Source organism: Dermacentor variabilis, chromosome 1 (assembly GCF_050947875.1).
Source record: "Dermacentor variabilis isolate Ectoservices chromosome 1, ASM5094787v1, whole genome shotgun sequence".
Classification (NCBI taxonomy): Eukaryota; Metazoa; Arthropoda; class Arachnida; order Ixodida; family Ixodidae; genus Dermacentor; species Dermacentor variabilis.
In genome coordinates this window covers 233,041,932-233,058,090 of record NC_134568.1, presented here as the reverse complement: position 1 = coordinate 233,058,090, position 16,159 = coordinate 233,041,932, and the positions used below count along the sequence as shown (strand labels likewise).

General features: G+C 42.1%; 1 protein-coding gene across 2 annotated transcripts in view; it reads left to right on the top strand.

Moving 5' to 3' along the window:
- Positions 1–16,159, top strand: part of LOC142559293 (F-box only protein 31-like) — an 83,458-nt gene that overhangs the window by 15,057 nt on the left and 52,242 nt on the right. For both annotated transcript variants that reach the window (XM_075670913.1, XM_075670918.1), the window contains exons 2-6: positions 5,989–6,045; positions 9,015–9,091; positions 10,397–10,573; positions 11,794–11,865; positions 15,639–15,748. In XM_075670913.1, the coding sequence (XP_075527028.1) occupies positions 5,989–6,045; positions 9,015–9,091; positions 10,397–10,573; positions 11,794–11,865; positions 15,639–15,748 (493 nt within the window). The remainder of the gene's footprint in view (positions 1–5,988; positions 6,046–9,014; positions 9,092–10,396; positions 10,574–11,793; positions 11,866–15,638; positions 15,749–16,159) is intronic.

Sequence of the window (16,159 nt, the reverse complement as noted above, 5' to 3'; positions counted from 1 at the left end):
TGTTATTTGGGATATTGCGTAACGATGCGTGGCCACCAGTCCCGTACAGCCGTGTAGAGCGCAGGACGCTGCGGTTCTAGACGTACTGCGCCCACCGCAGAAGGTTAGAAAAACACCCACAAAAGCACGGCAGAGAAGTGGCTACGTCAGGTGGCTCGACTGATAAATGTAGAAGCGTCATTCAAAACACACAAAATCATTCTCCACTTTCGGTGGCGTTCTCTCTACTTCCTTCTTAAATAAAAAGATGTTGATCCGTAAATATTCTCATAAACGATGGTTCAGTTTGTTAATTTTCGCTTTTCCTTCCTGTTTGGCTGTTGCCTTGGCTCTCTCAGTATATTGCCTAATTTCTCAACTGCTTGTGATTCTTGTTTACAGTTGGCAATATTGCACGAAAAGTACTGTACAGTTAGGGAAAAACCAGACAAGGTTATGGGTTGCAGTCATATTGCTTATGGGTTTAAGGGTTACTGCAGGTTTTGATCATGGACACTCTTTCACATTATTTTATTTTCCACCTTATCTAACCCATATCGTGCGTGTATGGTTCGGAGGATCTGCCAGCGTCGTGGCGAGCCTTCACTCAAATAAATAATGAATCAAAAAGAAAAGTTAAAACCAATTGGCACTTTCTCTGGCCACAACTCATTCCTCGAGCATACAAACCAGCTGACTACGAACCGAATCCCTTTCCTGGTCCGTGGATCAGTCTAAACAAAGAAGGTTGAACTAATGAAGCAGCAGCGATGTGCGTGAACGTTGGAATAAATGGTAAGAACTGAACGTATCTCGAGTTAATCGCGCAGGCACTGAATCGATGAGAACGAGGACGAAAGCCTCCTCTGCGATCTCCAATTACTCCTGTCCTGTGCCAACTGATTCCAACTACTGCCCGCAAATTTCGTAATTTCATTGCCCCACCTAGTCTTCTGCCGCCCTCGACTGCACTTCCCTTCTCTTGGCGCCCATTCTGTAACCCTAATGGTCCACTGGTTATCTAACCTACGCATTACATGATCTGTCCAGCTCTATTTTTTTTTTTCTCTTAATGTCAATTAGAATCTTGGCTATACCCATTTGCTCTCTGACCCAACCCGCTCTCTTTCTGTCTCTTAACATTATGCCTAGCATTCTTAGTTCCATCACTCTTTGTGCGGTCCTTAACTTGGTCTCGATCTTCTTTGTCAATCTCCAAGTTTCTGCTCCATATGTCACCACTGGTTAAATGCACTGATTGTACACCCTCCTTTTCAACGATAATGGTAAGCTTCCAGTCAGGAGCTGAAAATGTCTGCTGTATGCGCTCCAACTCATTTTTATTCTTCTGGGAATTTTCTTCTCATTATCAGGGTTCCCAGTGAGTAATTGACCTAAGTAAATGTACTCGTTCACAGACCCTAGAGGCTGACTGGTGATCCTGAACTTTTCTTCCCTTACCTGGCTATTCATCATTATCTTTGTCTTCTGCATATTAATCTTCAACCTCACTCTTACTCTCTCTGTTAAGGATCTCAATCATTTGTTGTAACTCGTCTCCGGTGTTGCTGAACAGGACAATGTCATCTCCAACCGAATGTTGCTGAGATATTCGCCTCTGATTCTTACTCTTAAGCCTTCCCAGTTTAATAACTTGAATACTTCTTCCAAGCATGCAGTGAATAGCATTGGAAAGATCGTGTCTCCTTGTCTGACCCCTTTCTTTATAGGTATCTTCCTACTTTTCTTGTGTAGAATTAAGGTAGCTGTCAAATCTGTGTAGATATTTTCCAAGGTATTTATGTAAGTGGCCTGTACTCCTTGATTATGTAATGCCTTTATGACTGCTGGTATCTCTACTGAATCAAATGACTTTTCATAATCTATGAGAGCTATATAGAGAGGCTGATTGTACTCTGTGGATTTCTCAATAATCTGATTAGTGACATGGATGTGATCCATTGTAGAGTATCTCTTCCTGAAGTCAGCTTGTTCCCTTGGTTGACTAAAGTCCAGTGTTGCCCTTATTCTATCTGAAGTGATCTTGGTGACTTTTTTTTTTATATAATACTTGGAGTAAGCTAATGGGCCTATAATTTTTCAATTTAATGTCTCCTTTTTTTGTGGATTAGTATAATGTTTGCATTCTTCGAGTTCTCTGGGACCCTTGAAGTCGGTAGACACTTTATATAGAGAGCCGCCGGTTTCAAGCATTGTCTCCTCCATCTTTGATTAAATTGACTGTTGTTACATCTTCTCCTGCCGCATTTCACCATTTCGTGTCTTGCAAGGCCCTTCTAACTTCATTGCTAATTATAGAAGGAGTCTCTGCAACTTGTTCATTACTGCTACGAATGGAGGTATCCTGACTCCTCCGGGCATTGTAAAGGTCAGTATAGAATTCTTCTGCTGGTTTTACTACACCTTTGAGATTGCTGAAGATATTTTTAAGTGCATACATCTTGGCTTGTCCTATGCCAAGTTCCCTTCTCACTGATTTCATGCTGTGTCCATTTTTCATGGCACCCCACTTCCTCACGTTATAATTTCGAATATCCCTTATTTTCTCCTTGTTGATTAGTTTTGACAGTTCCGTGAATTCTATCTTATCTCTTGAGCTGGACACTTTAATTCTTTGTCGTTCCTTTATTAAGTCCTTTGTTGCTTGGGAGAGCTTGCCTATTGGTTGCTTTGGTGCCTTGCCTCCCACTTCAATTGCTGCCTCTGAAGCCAGCCTAGTTACGGTTTCATTCATTACCTCCATGTCATCTTCATCTCACTGTTCTGAGACTGCATATTTGTTTACAAGTAGCAGCCTGAGTTGGTCTGGTTTTACCCTTATTGCATCTAGGTTGGCCTGTTTCTTCCTGGCCAATTTTACTCTTTCTTCAAATTGAGGTGAATCCTAGACCTCACCAACCTATGACTTTACCTAACACTTCAGCATATTTCACTATGCTAGGATCGGCAGAAAGTATGAAATCTATTTAATTTCTTGTTTTACCATTAGGGCTTTTCCAGGACCACTTTCTATTGCTACACTTCCTGGTGAACGTGTTCATTATTCGCAGCTTATTCCTTTCCGCGAATTCTACCAGCATCTCTCCTCTAGCGTTCTTCGAATTGATGCCATAGTTGCCAATTACTTCTTCACCAGAGCCTGCTTTTTCACCAGTTTTGCATTGAAGTCGCCCATTACTACAGTATACTGAGTTGTAACGGCGCTGCTGTTATGCCTGCAAAAAGTGACCAACTCGCCCAAGAACTTGTTTTACAAAAGCAGTGATTGTCCATGTCTGTCAGTGTTCCCTTCCTTTGTGTGTGTTTTTTGGCATGCACTTTTCTCATCGCTAATTCAAGATCTTTATAAAACTGATCTACTTCATCATCATCATGACTGGATCTTGGAGCTTAAGCTTGTACTACATTTAATCTATACCTCTTAAGTTTGATTACAACTATTACTACCCTCTTATTAATGCTGTAGAATTTTTCAATATTGCCCGCTATGTGCTTATAGATTAGGAATCCTACCCCGTATTGCTTCTTATCTGGGAGACCTCTATAGCAGAGGATTTGGCCGTTAGTCAGCACTGTATAAGCCTCACCAGTTCTTCTAATTTTACCGAGGCTGATGATATACCAAACATTGCCTGATAGCTCCTGAAAGAGTGCTAAGCTAGCCTCAGTCAACAGAGTTTGGGCGTTAAAGGTGCCAATGAACTCCCATAATCATGATCATCACCCTACTTAAATGGTGGAATGGGGGTCCGGTGGATTCTGAGACTGGTACTCGGTTGTACCATATGGACATTGAGTCCATAGGTGTGCTGAACGAATTGAAGGACTTGCAGCGTAACATCTGGGGTAATGGTGTGACAAATAGGCTGTGTTGAATGCATAGCAGACAGAGTGAAGACAAGTTACTTCAGGTGTTATCTGAAATAACAAGGTGAGCCTGGGGCATATTGAAGCCAGCCTGAAGATTGTTGAAGATGGCTACAGTCAGTGATGGGTCAAGAATGCAGAAGCTGCTCCCACAAAAGCACGCCACACTTAGCCCTTGTGCCTCTGATCTCTCGGAAAGTAATCGTGCAAAGCACGTAGGCACAAAGAGATGACGACCCTGGGGTTGAGCAACAACATTCCATTGTTGCGTACCATGCACATGAACAGCTGACATGGGCAAGTGTGAGGACTAACACGCGCGCACGCACGCACGCACGTGCGCGCACGCACACAGAGAGAGAGAGAACTATGAAAAGGAGTTAGGAGAGGGTGAGGGGGGTGCATCATAACGGCCGGTAAATCTATTTACTGACAGATGTATCATTTATATCTAATGAACGCAATTTCCACCTCAGGGTTCAAGGCCTGGCAGCACCTGATCAAGGCGAAAGGAGGGGCAGTAATAGAAAGAAGACGGGAGTGTTGTAAATTTTCTGAAATTTTCCCACATTTAGTCTTTTTAAGCTGTGGAATTACTCTGGTCCAGTCATTGAGATCAACTTCTGATCACCTGGCTGATTAAATCAGTTCTTTAAGTCTTTGGGTGCCGGATGTTTTTTTTTTTTTTTTTTTTTGAAGTGCAACAAATTGTATGTCTGTCTAAGTTGCACATTTGCAGGCTTTAAATTTAAATGCTGATTTTTTTTAGATATATTGCTGGACATCTAAAAATTCTTTAACCTGGAAATTCAAACAAACTTAAGACATGCTTATTAGGAACTGGCAACAGGCCTCTTCGTCATTGTTCCTTGAAGACAGCTCATAATCAACTCCTTTCTCTGAATCAGAATTCAAGTTCTTGAATTTAGGCACTTTCCAAAGTTTTTAAATTTATAATTGTTAGAACAGTCGCAGGCCTTTTGCGCCAGCCCATAATGTTGAAAAACGACAAATGCAAGCAACACCGACAGTCAATAAGCCTTTGCTTTTATCTGTGAAGTTAGACTACACATTAAAAAAAAATTAATGTATATTTCGTCTAGATTGATGCTATATGAGGTGATAAAGATAGCTGTATGTCACTAATCATGCAGGAAGTATTTGCTTTCATTCCTATTAGCAAGCTTCTAGAAGGTTCCTTTTTTCCTGTATTCTTTGATGCTTCTAAAACAATGGCTGTCAGGAATTCCTTACATAAATTGCATCTCTGCTTGCCTTGCACTAGAATGAATCGGCTCATTTTGTTTTTCTCTGGAAGCAAGCTGGCCTAGCCAAGCACCTTGAACTAACGGCAAGGTCTCTGTTAAATCTGGCATTCCTAGTAAAAATAATGCCATTGACTTGGGCTATGTTAAGGCTATAAGGGGACATACCGCTAGCCAAGCTGCTTCGCAAGGTTGGGCTGAAATTGACTGTGTCTTTTTGTCTCAGTGAAAACTGCTCATGAGGAGGTGCATTTCTCAGAACATGTTGTACATTGTTGAAACACTGATGAATAAACTGGCTTGAAGAAATTAAATTGCACTCAGTATGCCAGATCATCAGAATTGTAACAATGCACACTCTAGAGCATGTACCAATGCTTAAAGCAGTGTAGGTGTCGAAGCAGCAAGTTGGGCAGCGTAAGGCTTGAACTGCTATTAAAAAAAAAAAAAAATTGTGCAGTTGAGTTGGCCAAAGAGCTTATATTTTACTGTTCGATTTGTGAAGTGTGACATATGATGAACGGTAATTTTGATAGCGACTCCTGTAAAGATTTATTTTTAAGTAGTCTTGAAGTGTGAAATATAGAGAAATGTGATCAGAAATTTGTGGTTTCCAGTTCGTACAGTGCATGACATTGCTTGGCGAAGAATTCTGAAGTTAGTTTTTGGCAGTGTGTTGGGGGAATAGCTGTCAATGAAACTGATCGATTTTTTATGTTTAGTAGAAATTGGAGGCACACTGACTGTGCCAGTGGCTCATGACATTGTGGCTGTGACAGTGTTGCGATGTTTCAGCTTGTAGCACGTGTAGAAGTTATGGTTTGTAATTCTTTTTCTTCTTTACAATCGACTCTAGAATTTTCTGTGAAAGTGAAACACGGGAATTTTGTCTTCAAGGACATCTATACAAAGTGTAAGTTGTCTGCATATATTTTTCAGTGTGAGTTCATGCTGTGTTCTGTTTTGCTCCATGATGCTGCACTTTTACATTGTTCGAACCAAGCTTTGAGACGCACCTACGCATGAATACATTTGCATTCTTCATGCACCAACCTGAATTTCAAAGGTCACATTCTTTATTTTGTAATACATATTACTGTACCTCTAGGCGTATAGCATTGTGCCTTGCACTGCTCTCCTTGTTTGTTTGTCCTTCAGGAGCTACTATAAGCATTGTCTGTAGGCATTTCTGTGTGAGAAAGTCAGTGCACTGGCAATATCAACTTTATTTTCTGCTTTTATAACTTAATGTCTCGCAAATTCACTTGCCTTGGTGGCTCAGTGGCTAGGTATGGTGATGTGCCACTAAGCTTGAGGTTGCAGGTTAAATTTCTGGTTATGGCACCCACAATATGACAGAGGCAGAATGCCGGGACACTCATGGTGCCAAGCTTTTGGTGCACATTAAAGAACCCTAGGCAGGTGCTCAAAATTAATTCTTGGCCCCCTAATGGCATCTCCGTCCACCCACGCATTTGCCCATGTGCTATAAGTTTGTGCAAGACAGCCAGGAAGGACTTATAGCTAATCTGGTGCCTTCATTGATGAAGCTTGTGGATAACTGGCCACTGCACAGGATTGTGACCTTGAATTTGCTGATACTGTGTGCCCCTGAGATAAGTGGTGAGGCCAGTGCTCTTGCTTAGCTCACTTTTAGTTAAGAAACCAACCCAGTGCACTTTCTTTGTTTACAGTATTTCACTATGTGTGGCTGTAGGCTAGGGTGTCTGAGGCACACTCAACTGCCTATTGGCGACTTTACCACTTTGTTTCCTGAAGCAGCTTCTTTTTCATACTGGTTCTGTCTCATAAACTTTGGTGCAAGCATTCCTCTACTAAAAACATGCTGTCTTGGACGGCAGTGAATAATAGGATGGACATTCAGCATCTGTGAAAATCGAATGAAGGCTGGTGAACCATAACTATGCATTGTTTGCACCAGAACTATGCATAACACAAAGTCACTTTTACGAATCATTGCATTTTTATGTAGCCATCAAAATTGTTTTAAGTAGCACCTACAATTGAGAACTTTATTGTGTATACATTATTGTCGACCTCAAGGTCCGCCAGCTACCCCGCTGTCTTGGTCAAGAGACGGCACATCCAAAAGGCACACTCATGTCTTTGTTGTCACTGATGCTGGCACTATGCTTGCCTTATTCGCAACAGGCACAGGTCAGGCTTATCCACCACGCTCTGTAGAGCCGCTGCTCATGACACACTGTGCTGCAGAACAGACCTTAGGTTCTCTTTTGTTTCTTTAATGGCATCTGATGCTTTCAGAGATTACTGTTGAGCCAAAGCTCCTTGGCACTGAAGTTGATGGTCAAAGTACTCCAACATGCATTCTAGTTCTTTCTCTGCTATTGTCATCTCTTGTGTTGCGTCATCTTCTGCTTTAGTCATTGGCCCAGCCATGGACACAGTCTACTTCTTGTAAACTTGTGATGCTTCAGCACCAAGTCTGATGACAGGATTCGCAAGAGAATCTCCCATAACATGGAACAATAATTAGTGGGGCTTGTGCCAAAGGCTTTGGAACTCCTTAAATGCACTTGGACTTGATCTGTAGGTGTCGAGGTTGTATGATGTTCGAAGATGACTAGACCGGCCTCAGAATGGAAGATTTCAGAGGTGCTCATAAACAATAGTACTTTCATGTCCAAAGCATTTCTTGAGGATTTTCACTGCAACCTGCTCCAGTTGCTCCAGAGACGAGAGTGTTCAGGTAATCAAACTTGTCAGCACTGCTGAACTCTTTGTTATTGTGCACAGCCATTGAAAACTGAGTCCAAAAATGCTGCCATTGTTTTTGATTTCCATCCAACTTCATCAGTTCTAGCTGCAGCGCTGTAGACTTGACGCTGATCGACGTTTGACTGCTCGCTGGGCGTGAAGCTAGAGACGTGCAGTTGTTTTGAAGCTCAAACCACAGTTTCGATGTTGTTGTGACAGCCTTGTTTCCATATTTGCTTGTGTCTCAGGTCTCACTCTCAATCAGCTCATCAGGTGTATAGTCTTTAATGCTTTCATTAATTTTCTTGATCTGCAGGTAGGGCGCATTGATCTGGTCATGCAGGGTGCTCACCTGAGATGCTGAGTGCTCTTGTTGCCCTCATAGTGGGCCTTCCGCTTTGTTAAAGATGCCATCCAGTTGCAAGCACAGGCTCTGGTGTTGCCGGAGTCGCTGTTCCATAGGTCAGCTGCAATCATGAACCCTTCGTTGCTGCGCGTTGCAGTATGATACCATGTGTCGATGAGGTTGACATCATCTCGAAGGACCTGGGTTTCTCGTCACCATGTGACGGACCTCAGGGTCTGCAGGCTACCATGCTGTCTTGATTAAGGAAGTGATGGCACGGCCATACGGCACACTGGTTTTATTGGAAGAGATGATGACGAATTGTCTGCTAGGAAGGTAAAAGAAGTGCTGTCTCTGTGTATCTGTTTATTTATACGTCCTCGTACAGCCACGCTTACACATTCCATCGTGGAAGAAGTTTCAACATTCATGGGGCTGAGATTTCTCTAGTGAATTCATGTAAGGTACTTTTCTGTTGTACATGTCCTTATAAATTGGGTATGGACATATTAATGTACACATAAGGTAGCATCTGCAATCCTATTGTCTTATGAACCAGATTATTTATTGGAGTATACATTCACTTAAATGTGCTTAGTTGGGGCACAACCCTATTTTATTTTATTTAGTTTATTTTTGCCATACACATAAACTGTATATGGGTGGTGGCGGTTCTTGCCATTGTTTATTTTGCCAGATAAGATTTTTGGGGGCATAGTCTATGTTACTGCTATTATGCTTAGTGCACACATTCTTAGTGCATCATGACCTGCTCTTTTTTCTTTGTCATGTGACAGTACTCCACAAGTACCGGTTTTACTTGGGCCTCTGGCAGCCACAGGTGTCTTCTTACGGGGGCCTTTTCCAAGTCTTGGTTAGTATTCATAATTCTCACATTTGAAAAAAGGGTAAAAGCAGTGTCCAAATTCTTGGTTGATCACTTTCGGGTACATCACTTTGAGCATGCGCTGATCGGCTGAGCCAGTGGACAGAATGTCCGTCGCTCCAGTGAGGTGTCACATGTTATGTTGTGTCACGTGAAAGTGAAGAGTATCCCCTCCTGGAACAGATCAGTTGAGAACGTCTTAGATTATTTGGAGTATGCCTTTAGAGGTTGGCAAGTTTTTATAAAAGTAGCTCAATGACATGAGTGCCAAAGATATGCACAAATCCTAGTTGAAAGGGCCCCTCACCAGGCCTCATTAAAACTAGAAGTTTTAAAGTGCCATCTAGGAAGCATTCTACTGCAGGTATTATTAAAGAGGGTTTATTAGTAGTTGAAATAGAAGCGACTAAATCTATTGTTTGTGGAGATGAGTTGCCCTCCCTGCAGCAGAGGCACGCTCCTCCTGCATCAGACCTTGCCTGCAAGTGACATTCCTCTCTCACCTTCTCCGATATCCTCTGCCAGCCAAGGTACCCTGCCCTTCTCTTTTGTCATGGCACCTACTCCCTCCATTTCCTCCTCTTTTATTATATATTTTTTTGTCTTCTTGTTGGGTTGTGCATTTCCAAGTTCTGTGCACTCCACATTTCACCCAAGTTCCCACTGGTGCTGGCTATTTGTATGCTGCAGGAGGCATGCGCGTGGTGTAGAAGCTTGTGGTTCAAGTGACTTTTCCAAGATGAAGAGGGACAGGCTCTTGTTTTAATTTTCTCCTGTTTTCGTGGCTTACATTGGTGTAATACTTTGCTGGCATGATCACCAAGTCATCTATGCACAAAGCTCATTATTATTATATTTTTTATGCTGTGATGCCTGTACTTTGCCCATACCTTGTGAGTGGCTCATTAAAGGAGTCTAAACAAGCACTTGTTCAGACGTGTCCAGAAGAGCAACAGACATCCGGTGCAGTAGCATTTAGCCTCAGCTGGCTTTTGAGACAAAGTGCCTGAGCTATACATACCTTTTACACAGCGATACTCTCTTCCTCTTTTGCTCTTGCTGTGTGGCAGGGCTAGGCTTTGAATCCAGTGGTTATGTCTGCCACATCCATTGAGGTTTTGGGCCACTAGCAGCAAATGTTTTGAAACCAAAGTGGTTGGTGCCATAGAAAAAGAGAGTGCGCCTGCGTGTGCATGTGTGTGTGTGTGTGTGTGTGTGGAGGAGAGGGGATTAAAAATCCAGAAGCCATTAAAAGAAAAATTATAGATGGTGAGCTGGCTTTGCTGTTTGCAGTTTGACCCTGAACTTGCAGCCATAGTGGGGCAGGAGTTGCTACCTCCACGGGACCCATTCATCACCGAGCCACTTCGCAAGAAATTGCTCTTTACCGTTTCGCTTGACCGGGAAAATGAAGATGACGTTGTTTGTGTTGGTGGCTACAAGGGACCCCACCAAGCTGTTATTTTAGAGGTGCAGTGCAAATATATTTACATTTTCCCGTTGAGCATGTTTCGCTTAGTACATTGTGTTTAGTCCAGGCAGAAAGCTTATTTTTCTGCATGACTACAATTTTCACTTGTGTGCATTTTCTATATCAAGGTTTGATTGAATTTGGTTGACGTAGAAGGCTGTTTTTACCACGACTTATGGCTTTATCTTGTTTACATTGACCCTCCTCAATTTTTTGTCATTGAAGCATAGTTTTCTCAGTGTTGCTCATTGTACTAGCATCTTCAGTACTCATTGATCAATGTGTTCACTTGCTAAATCTGCTTCTTCGGCCATGACGTCTGCATATCGATGGGGGTGAAATGTAAAAATGCCCATGTGCCATGCATTGGGTGCACGTTAAAGAACCCCGGGTGGTAAAAATTAAACCGGAGTCTGTCACTACGGCATGCCTCATAATCATATCATGGTTTTGGCATGTAAAACCCCATAATTTAATTTAAACCTGTTTCTTGCTGTTAAGCTCAGCTACAGCTCTAATCCTGCAGTGGCGATGATTTGGAGCATCTGGTGATGACAAGTTGTTTTTGTGCTACAATATCTGAAAAAGCTGTGCAAAATATTTTTCTTATGTTCTGAATTATCCAAATTTCGGAATTGCATCCTATTGCACCTTTATTTCTTGACAATTTTCAACACAAACATTGTGTGCTCAAAACCACATCAGTAATGTCAAAGACAATTTTAATATCTTGGGCTATGTGCACTGAACAAAGTAGAGCACTGAGGAGGAAAGCAATTGTAGGGGGTTGCTCTTTGAAGAGAATGGAGACAGTAGGCCCTGCATGGAAACTGTGAACGAGAAAAAGAAAAATATACCATTCAATAAGCTTATGGTCTGAGCATCACTTCGAATTTGGCTAAAACATCAGCAGATAAGAAGAGCAAAAGAAAATGAAAGTAAGCATTTTGACTGCTACAGCTTTTATAAATCTTTAATGCCTTCTGAAAGAGCACTAGCGCAGTAGCAAGTATATTGTGGAGATTGAACCTGTGGTGTCTGCATACTGTGGCACTGACAAGTGCAACCGGAAATCCGCTATAACAGCCATTGCTGTAAGCTATACTAATTCTGCATTGAGTTAGCACTTTTCTTGCATCACTAATTTCCACAGTGTTTACCTAACCTGAAAATTGGCAGAGGGCCCATGGGTAAAGCCTTCTTTATATTTGCATTTCAGATTTCCAAGGATGAGTTTGTGTTTAAATGTTGTGACTCAAGCCACCATCGTCACCCAAATGGAAAACACCAAGTATGAAGTTTTTGTTTTAAATGCAATTTAAATTTCTTTCATGGTTTTCTATGTGTGTAGAGGGGGGGGGGGGTTTCTGAAGAATTTGCACATGCTGTGCAATGTAAAGGTTTCCATCACACATCAGACAATTTCCCATTGCTTAAAGTTCACAAAACAGTGGTGCATTCTTCTGAAATGTTGCATTTCTGCATGACTGCAGCTTTGGCATTTTTGCATGTTATGTGTAAATGGGTGTGCACTATGGGTATGGAAGCAAGACAAGTTTAGTGAGTAAATGAGGCCACTTTTAATAATGTGACCTAGAAAGCAAAGGAAAGGAACTGTTGAAGCTCGAAAGGGGACGTGGTTAAATGGGTGGTAGATTGAATAATGGAGAGAAAGGAAAAAAGAAAGGACTTTGAAGATGTGGTAGCACTGTGTGAAGGAGTCAAAAGTGCACTAAGAAAGGGGAAAGTGCATATGTGCTTGCAGAAAAAGAACATCTTGTGTTTATGTGAAGGTGCAAGGATTTGGGTTCAAGGAGCAAAAGGTGATGACCCAAACTATTGTTCAGAATGTATACCGGCTGTTTCACGTAACCTGAGCCAAGGACTTAAAAAAAAAAAAAAAACATTAAACCTCAGCTGGGTGAAAGCAATGACATACTGTTTACCGTCATGTGGCACTCCTCAGAGTATGTTTAATATTCTTTTTAAGAAGTTAATTAACTAAGATAAGTTAGGACTTTGAAATTGAAGCACGGTTCATGTTCATGTTCAAGAAGAGCAAAAGAAAATGAAAGTAAGCATTAATGGTTCATTTTAGGGCCAAGTGCATTTCGTTACTTTGATGAAGTGTTTCACAAACAAACAATCCAGATTTTTGTGGCAACATGCCTCATGCATGTTGTTTTTCTCAGTGTTTAAATAAACCCCATGAAATATGAAAAAAACCATCAGGAAAACGCACGACTGCGTTCAAGCGATATGATATTGCAGCACTCTCAATGGTGGCTCGAGCCACTGGAGGGAGCATGCATGCGGACCGCGGTGAGGTGAGCAGCCGCCGCTCCCAGCATTGACTTCACAGTGCATCATCACCTTCTGCGCCTGCGCGCAGAAATGATGTGGCATTGCCATTTCTGATAAGCAATAACCACACTTTGTTCACTCGAAACACGGTTGAGAGCACTGTGGTACGATAGTGCATGAGCACAGTCGCGTTTCTAAATCGCCGCGGTGTTACAGGCGTCGCACCTTGATGGTGCATGATATGAGAACGATGAAAAACCATTGGCGTTTGTGAGCACCGATTGCAACAATTAGCTAGATTTAGCTTTACATTTACTTTCTATTGTGCTCAGGCCAGTGTATGCACACCACAGTGTGGTATGCATACCGCTTGTTTAGCGGGAACATTAATGTGTGTGTGCACATTGCTCATGCCAGCAGCAGAAGCAAGAACGCTTCCTTGGCTGTAACAGAGCCAATTAGTGCATCCACTTAGCTTTGTTGCTTTTGTAGCCAAATGCACTGTATGTCTCCAGAGACCTTCTAACATAGAGTTTCATATTAGTATAACTAGAGGGAAATCTGGCGCTGCGATCGTTCAACCATCATGGGAATGATGGGAAGTACAGGCTACAGATAGGCATTCTGTTGACTGGCAAACTAGTCTACAAGTATTTTTTGGCAGTTTTGGTTTCGCTCCAAGCGCAATTGCTATAACCTGCAGTGGGACAGCGCAACACAAAGCTCTCTCCCTTTGTTCTGTTGCTTCAAGTGGCGATAGCGCGCTGGGCCAGCGGCTGGGATGATGTTTGTGTCGTGGTGTGGTGTCGAAGCCCTGACGAGAAAGCGGCGGCATCGTAAACGTTGAAAGAACATGTTTTCACCATTTGGTCCTTGCTTTGTTAAGTGTGTTAGGTTGGCGCTGTAGCGTTACGTGCTTTATGAACCTTTATGAAAGAATAGGAAAAAGAAGGCACTACTGATACAAGACATAGACAGTTGTACTTCTAGTGGCTTGACAATCAAATTTTATTGGGGGCTTCATTAGGCATTGCTCGTTTATGTGCTCATTGAAATGCGTGTTTTAGGACTTTGAGAGCACAAACTTACTTGTGGTAGAAAAGGTTGCTGCTTCCTGGCTGTAGTCTAGCGTTGCAAAATGGGTAAGTGCAAAGCCACGCCGTAACGCTTCGGAAGCAGTACGTTGCAAAATGGGTAAGTGCAAAGCCAGGCCGTAACGCTTCAGAAGTAGTACGTCAACATGAAATAAAATGAAGCATACTCGTAGGAGACCGCTAGCATCCCTGCTAGCAGTGCAGCAGATGTACTTAAAAGTACTTAAGGATGTTCGGCAATCGTGATAGCCAACGCAGCCTTTCGAAAGAGCGAGAGAGTTCGCAAGTGCCTGTTGTCTGCGAGAAAAGTCTTGCGTTCGCAGTGAGCAGGCGTCGTAGCAGGTGACACTTTTAGCATTCCTCTCAAGGGCACAACACTTTCTCACAATACAAAATTCTTATTTCCATAAATACTTGATGAGATTTTTATGTAAGCACATGCATGGTTGTTATTGCTGTTGTAAAAATAAATAACTAATTATTCTCTGGCGTTAAATTGGGAACGGAATTGCACAAGAATGCATACCTTGGTGTGTCCTAGTAAACCATAGTAAATCCATAGTAAACCATGCTTCAATCTCAAAGTCATACAAAGTTTATGTAACGTGTTGTGCATTATATAAGACACTGCAGAAATAAAATTAGATTTTTCGCGATAATATTTGAGTGTAGCTTTGTTTATTGCGCTGCGAGCAAACGCTGTCTAAACACAGTCTAACGATCGAAGTCAATCCGAAGCCTGTACTTCCCATCATTCCCATGTAGGTTGAGGCAATGCTCAGGAGAACTGCCGTAGACACTAGCGCCACATTTCCCTCTGGGGTATTTATTTAGAAACTCTATGCCTTCTAACCCTCCTTGCACAGGCTGCACATGCATATATATACCAGAACAGCATGGTTACGATGGCAGCTCGAATACGCCTCAAATTTCCGTATAATTGAAAAAAATATCTTCTTGTGGTTGACAACTTATTTTGTAAATTAAGGGCTCATTCACACTGGCGGCTCGCAGCGGTTGCACGACCAAGTTGGTGCAAGTGGTCGTCTGCTTGAAAAGTGACTGTTTTGCGTCAGTCACTTGACTGCTTGATTTTTCAGTCTCCCGATTGCAGTTTCAATCCTATTGAACCAATCAGCGGAACAGAAGCAGGACATCAGTGTATGGTGACATCTATTTTATGTTTTGTGCAAGCAGGGTGACCAGGGCACATATTTTGAGTCATGTTGGTGGGGTGACGAGTAAGTTGTGCTTGCCTTTGTGGACATCGGCTGCAGTAAGTCGCTCGTTGGTCACTAGTCACGATCGGTCGCACAATCTTTCAGTAGCTAGTGTGATTGAGCCCAACAGGAGCATTTAATTTGTACTCTCTTGCTATCCCCATGAAATTTTAATTAATGAGCAATTTTATCAAATTTGGGAGTAAAGCATTTGCCCAATGTTTTGAACTACTCGCGTATCACAACCCTTTGAGGTGTATGCTGTACATGCAGTAGTGCTGTCATTAGGAGAACTGATCTGACCTCTTCCTTTTGTGGGAATATGTAGGCAAAGTTTTGCTTATTTATTCAGTCATGCACTCAGCTTATAAAAGTGTGCTGTGCTGTTGAAATTGCTACAGTAATTGTTGTGAATGTTTTTACTCAGCATTGAAATGACTTTTCAGGAACTTCGTGACTGGATTCATGAAGAGACTTCAGTGCCTCTGGATATGCACCAGTTTCCACACAGCCAGGAGCTGCTGCTCATGAAATTTTTGATATTGAGGCAATTAGAGTAAGCATAAGTTTACATGTTTTTTGTGTTACTGTTGATCTGTCATCCAGAATGGTTTGAAATGCATAAAATGTGACCTTGAAATGCATAGAAGGCCCTTATTCTATGCTAGACTGGCTTATGTAATAAATGGCGCAATCTTTTTTTGTCTTTATGAAGAAAGAACAGTTAAATAGTAGCATGAGTGAAGGTTGAATATTAAATAAGTTTATTCTACACTTCTTAGTAATCGTTGTGCCCACTTGTACAGGCAGGGTCAAAATAATACAAGATCTGTGAGCACATGCCAAACTGCATTCTTGAGCCCTTTAACATAGAGCATGTGCCTTTTATGCTGTGTGCCTGCCCCTACACTCATTTCTTGCCAGTTCGCTGTCAGAATCGCTACGGTTTCAGAAGGTTACGCTAGAT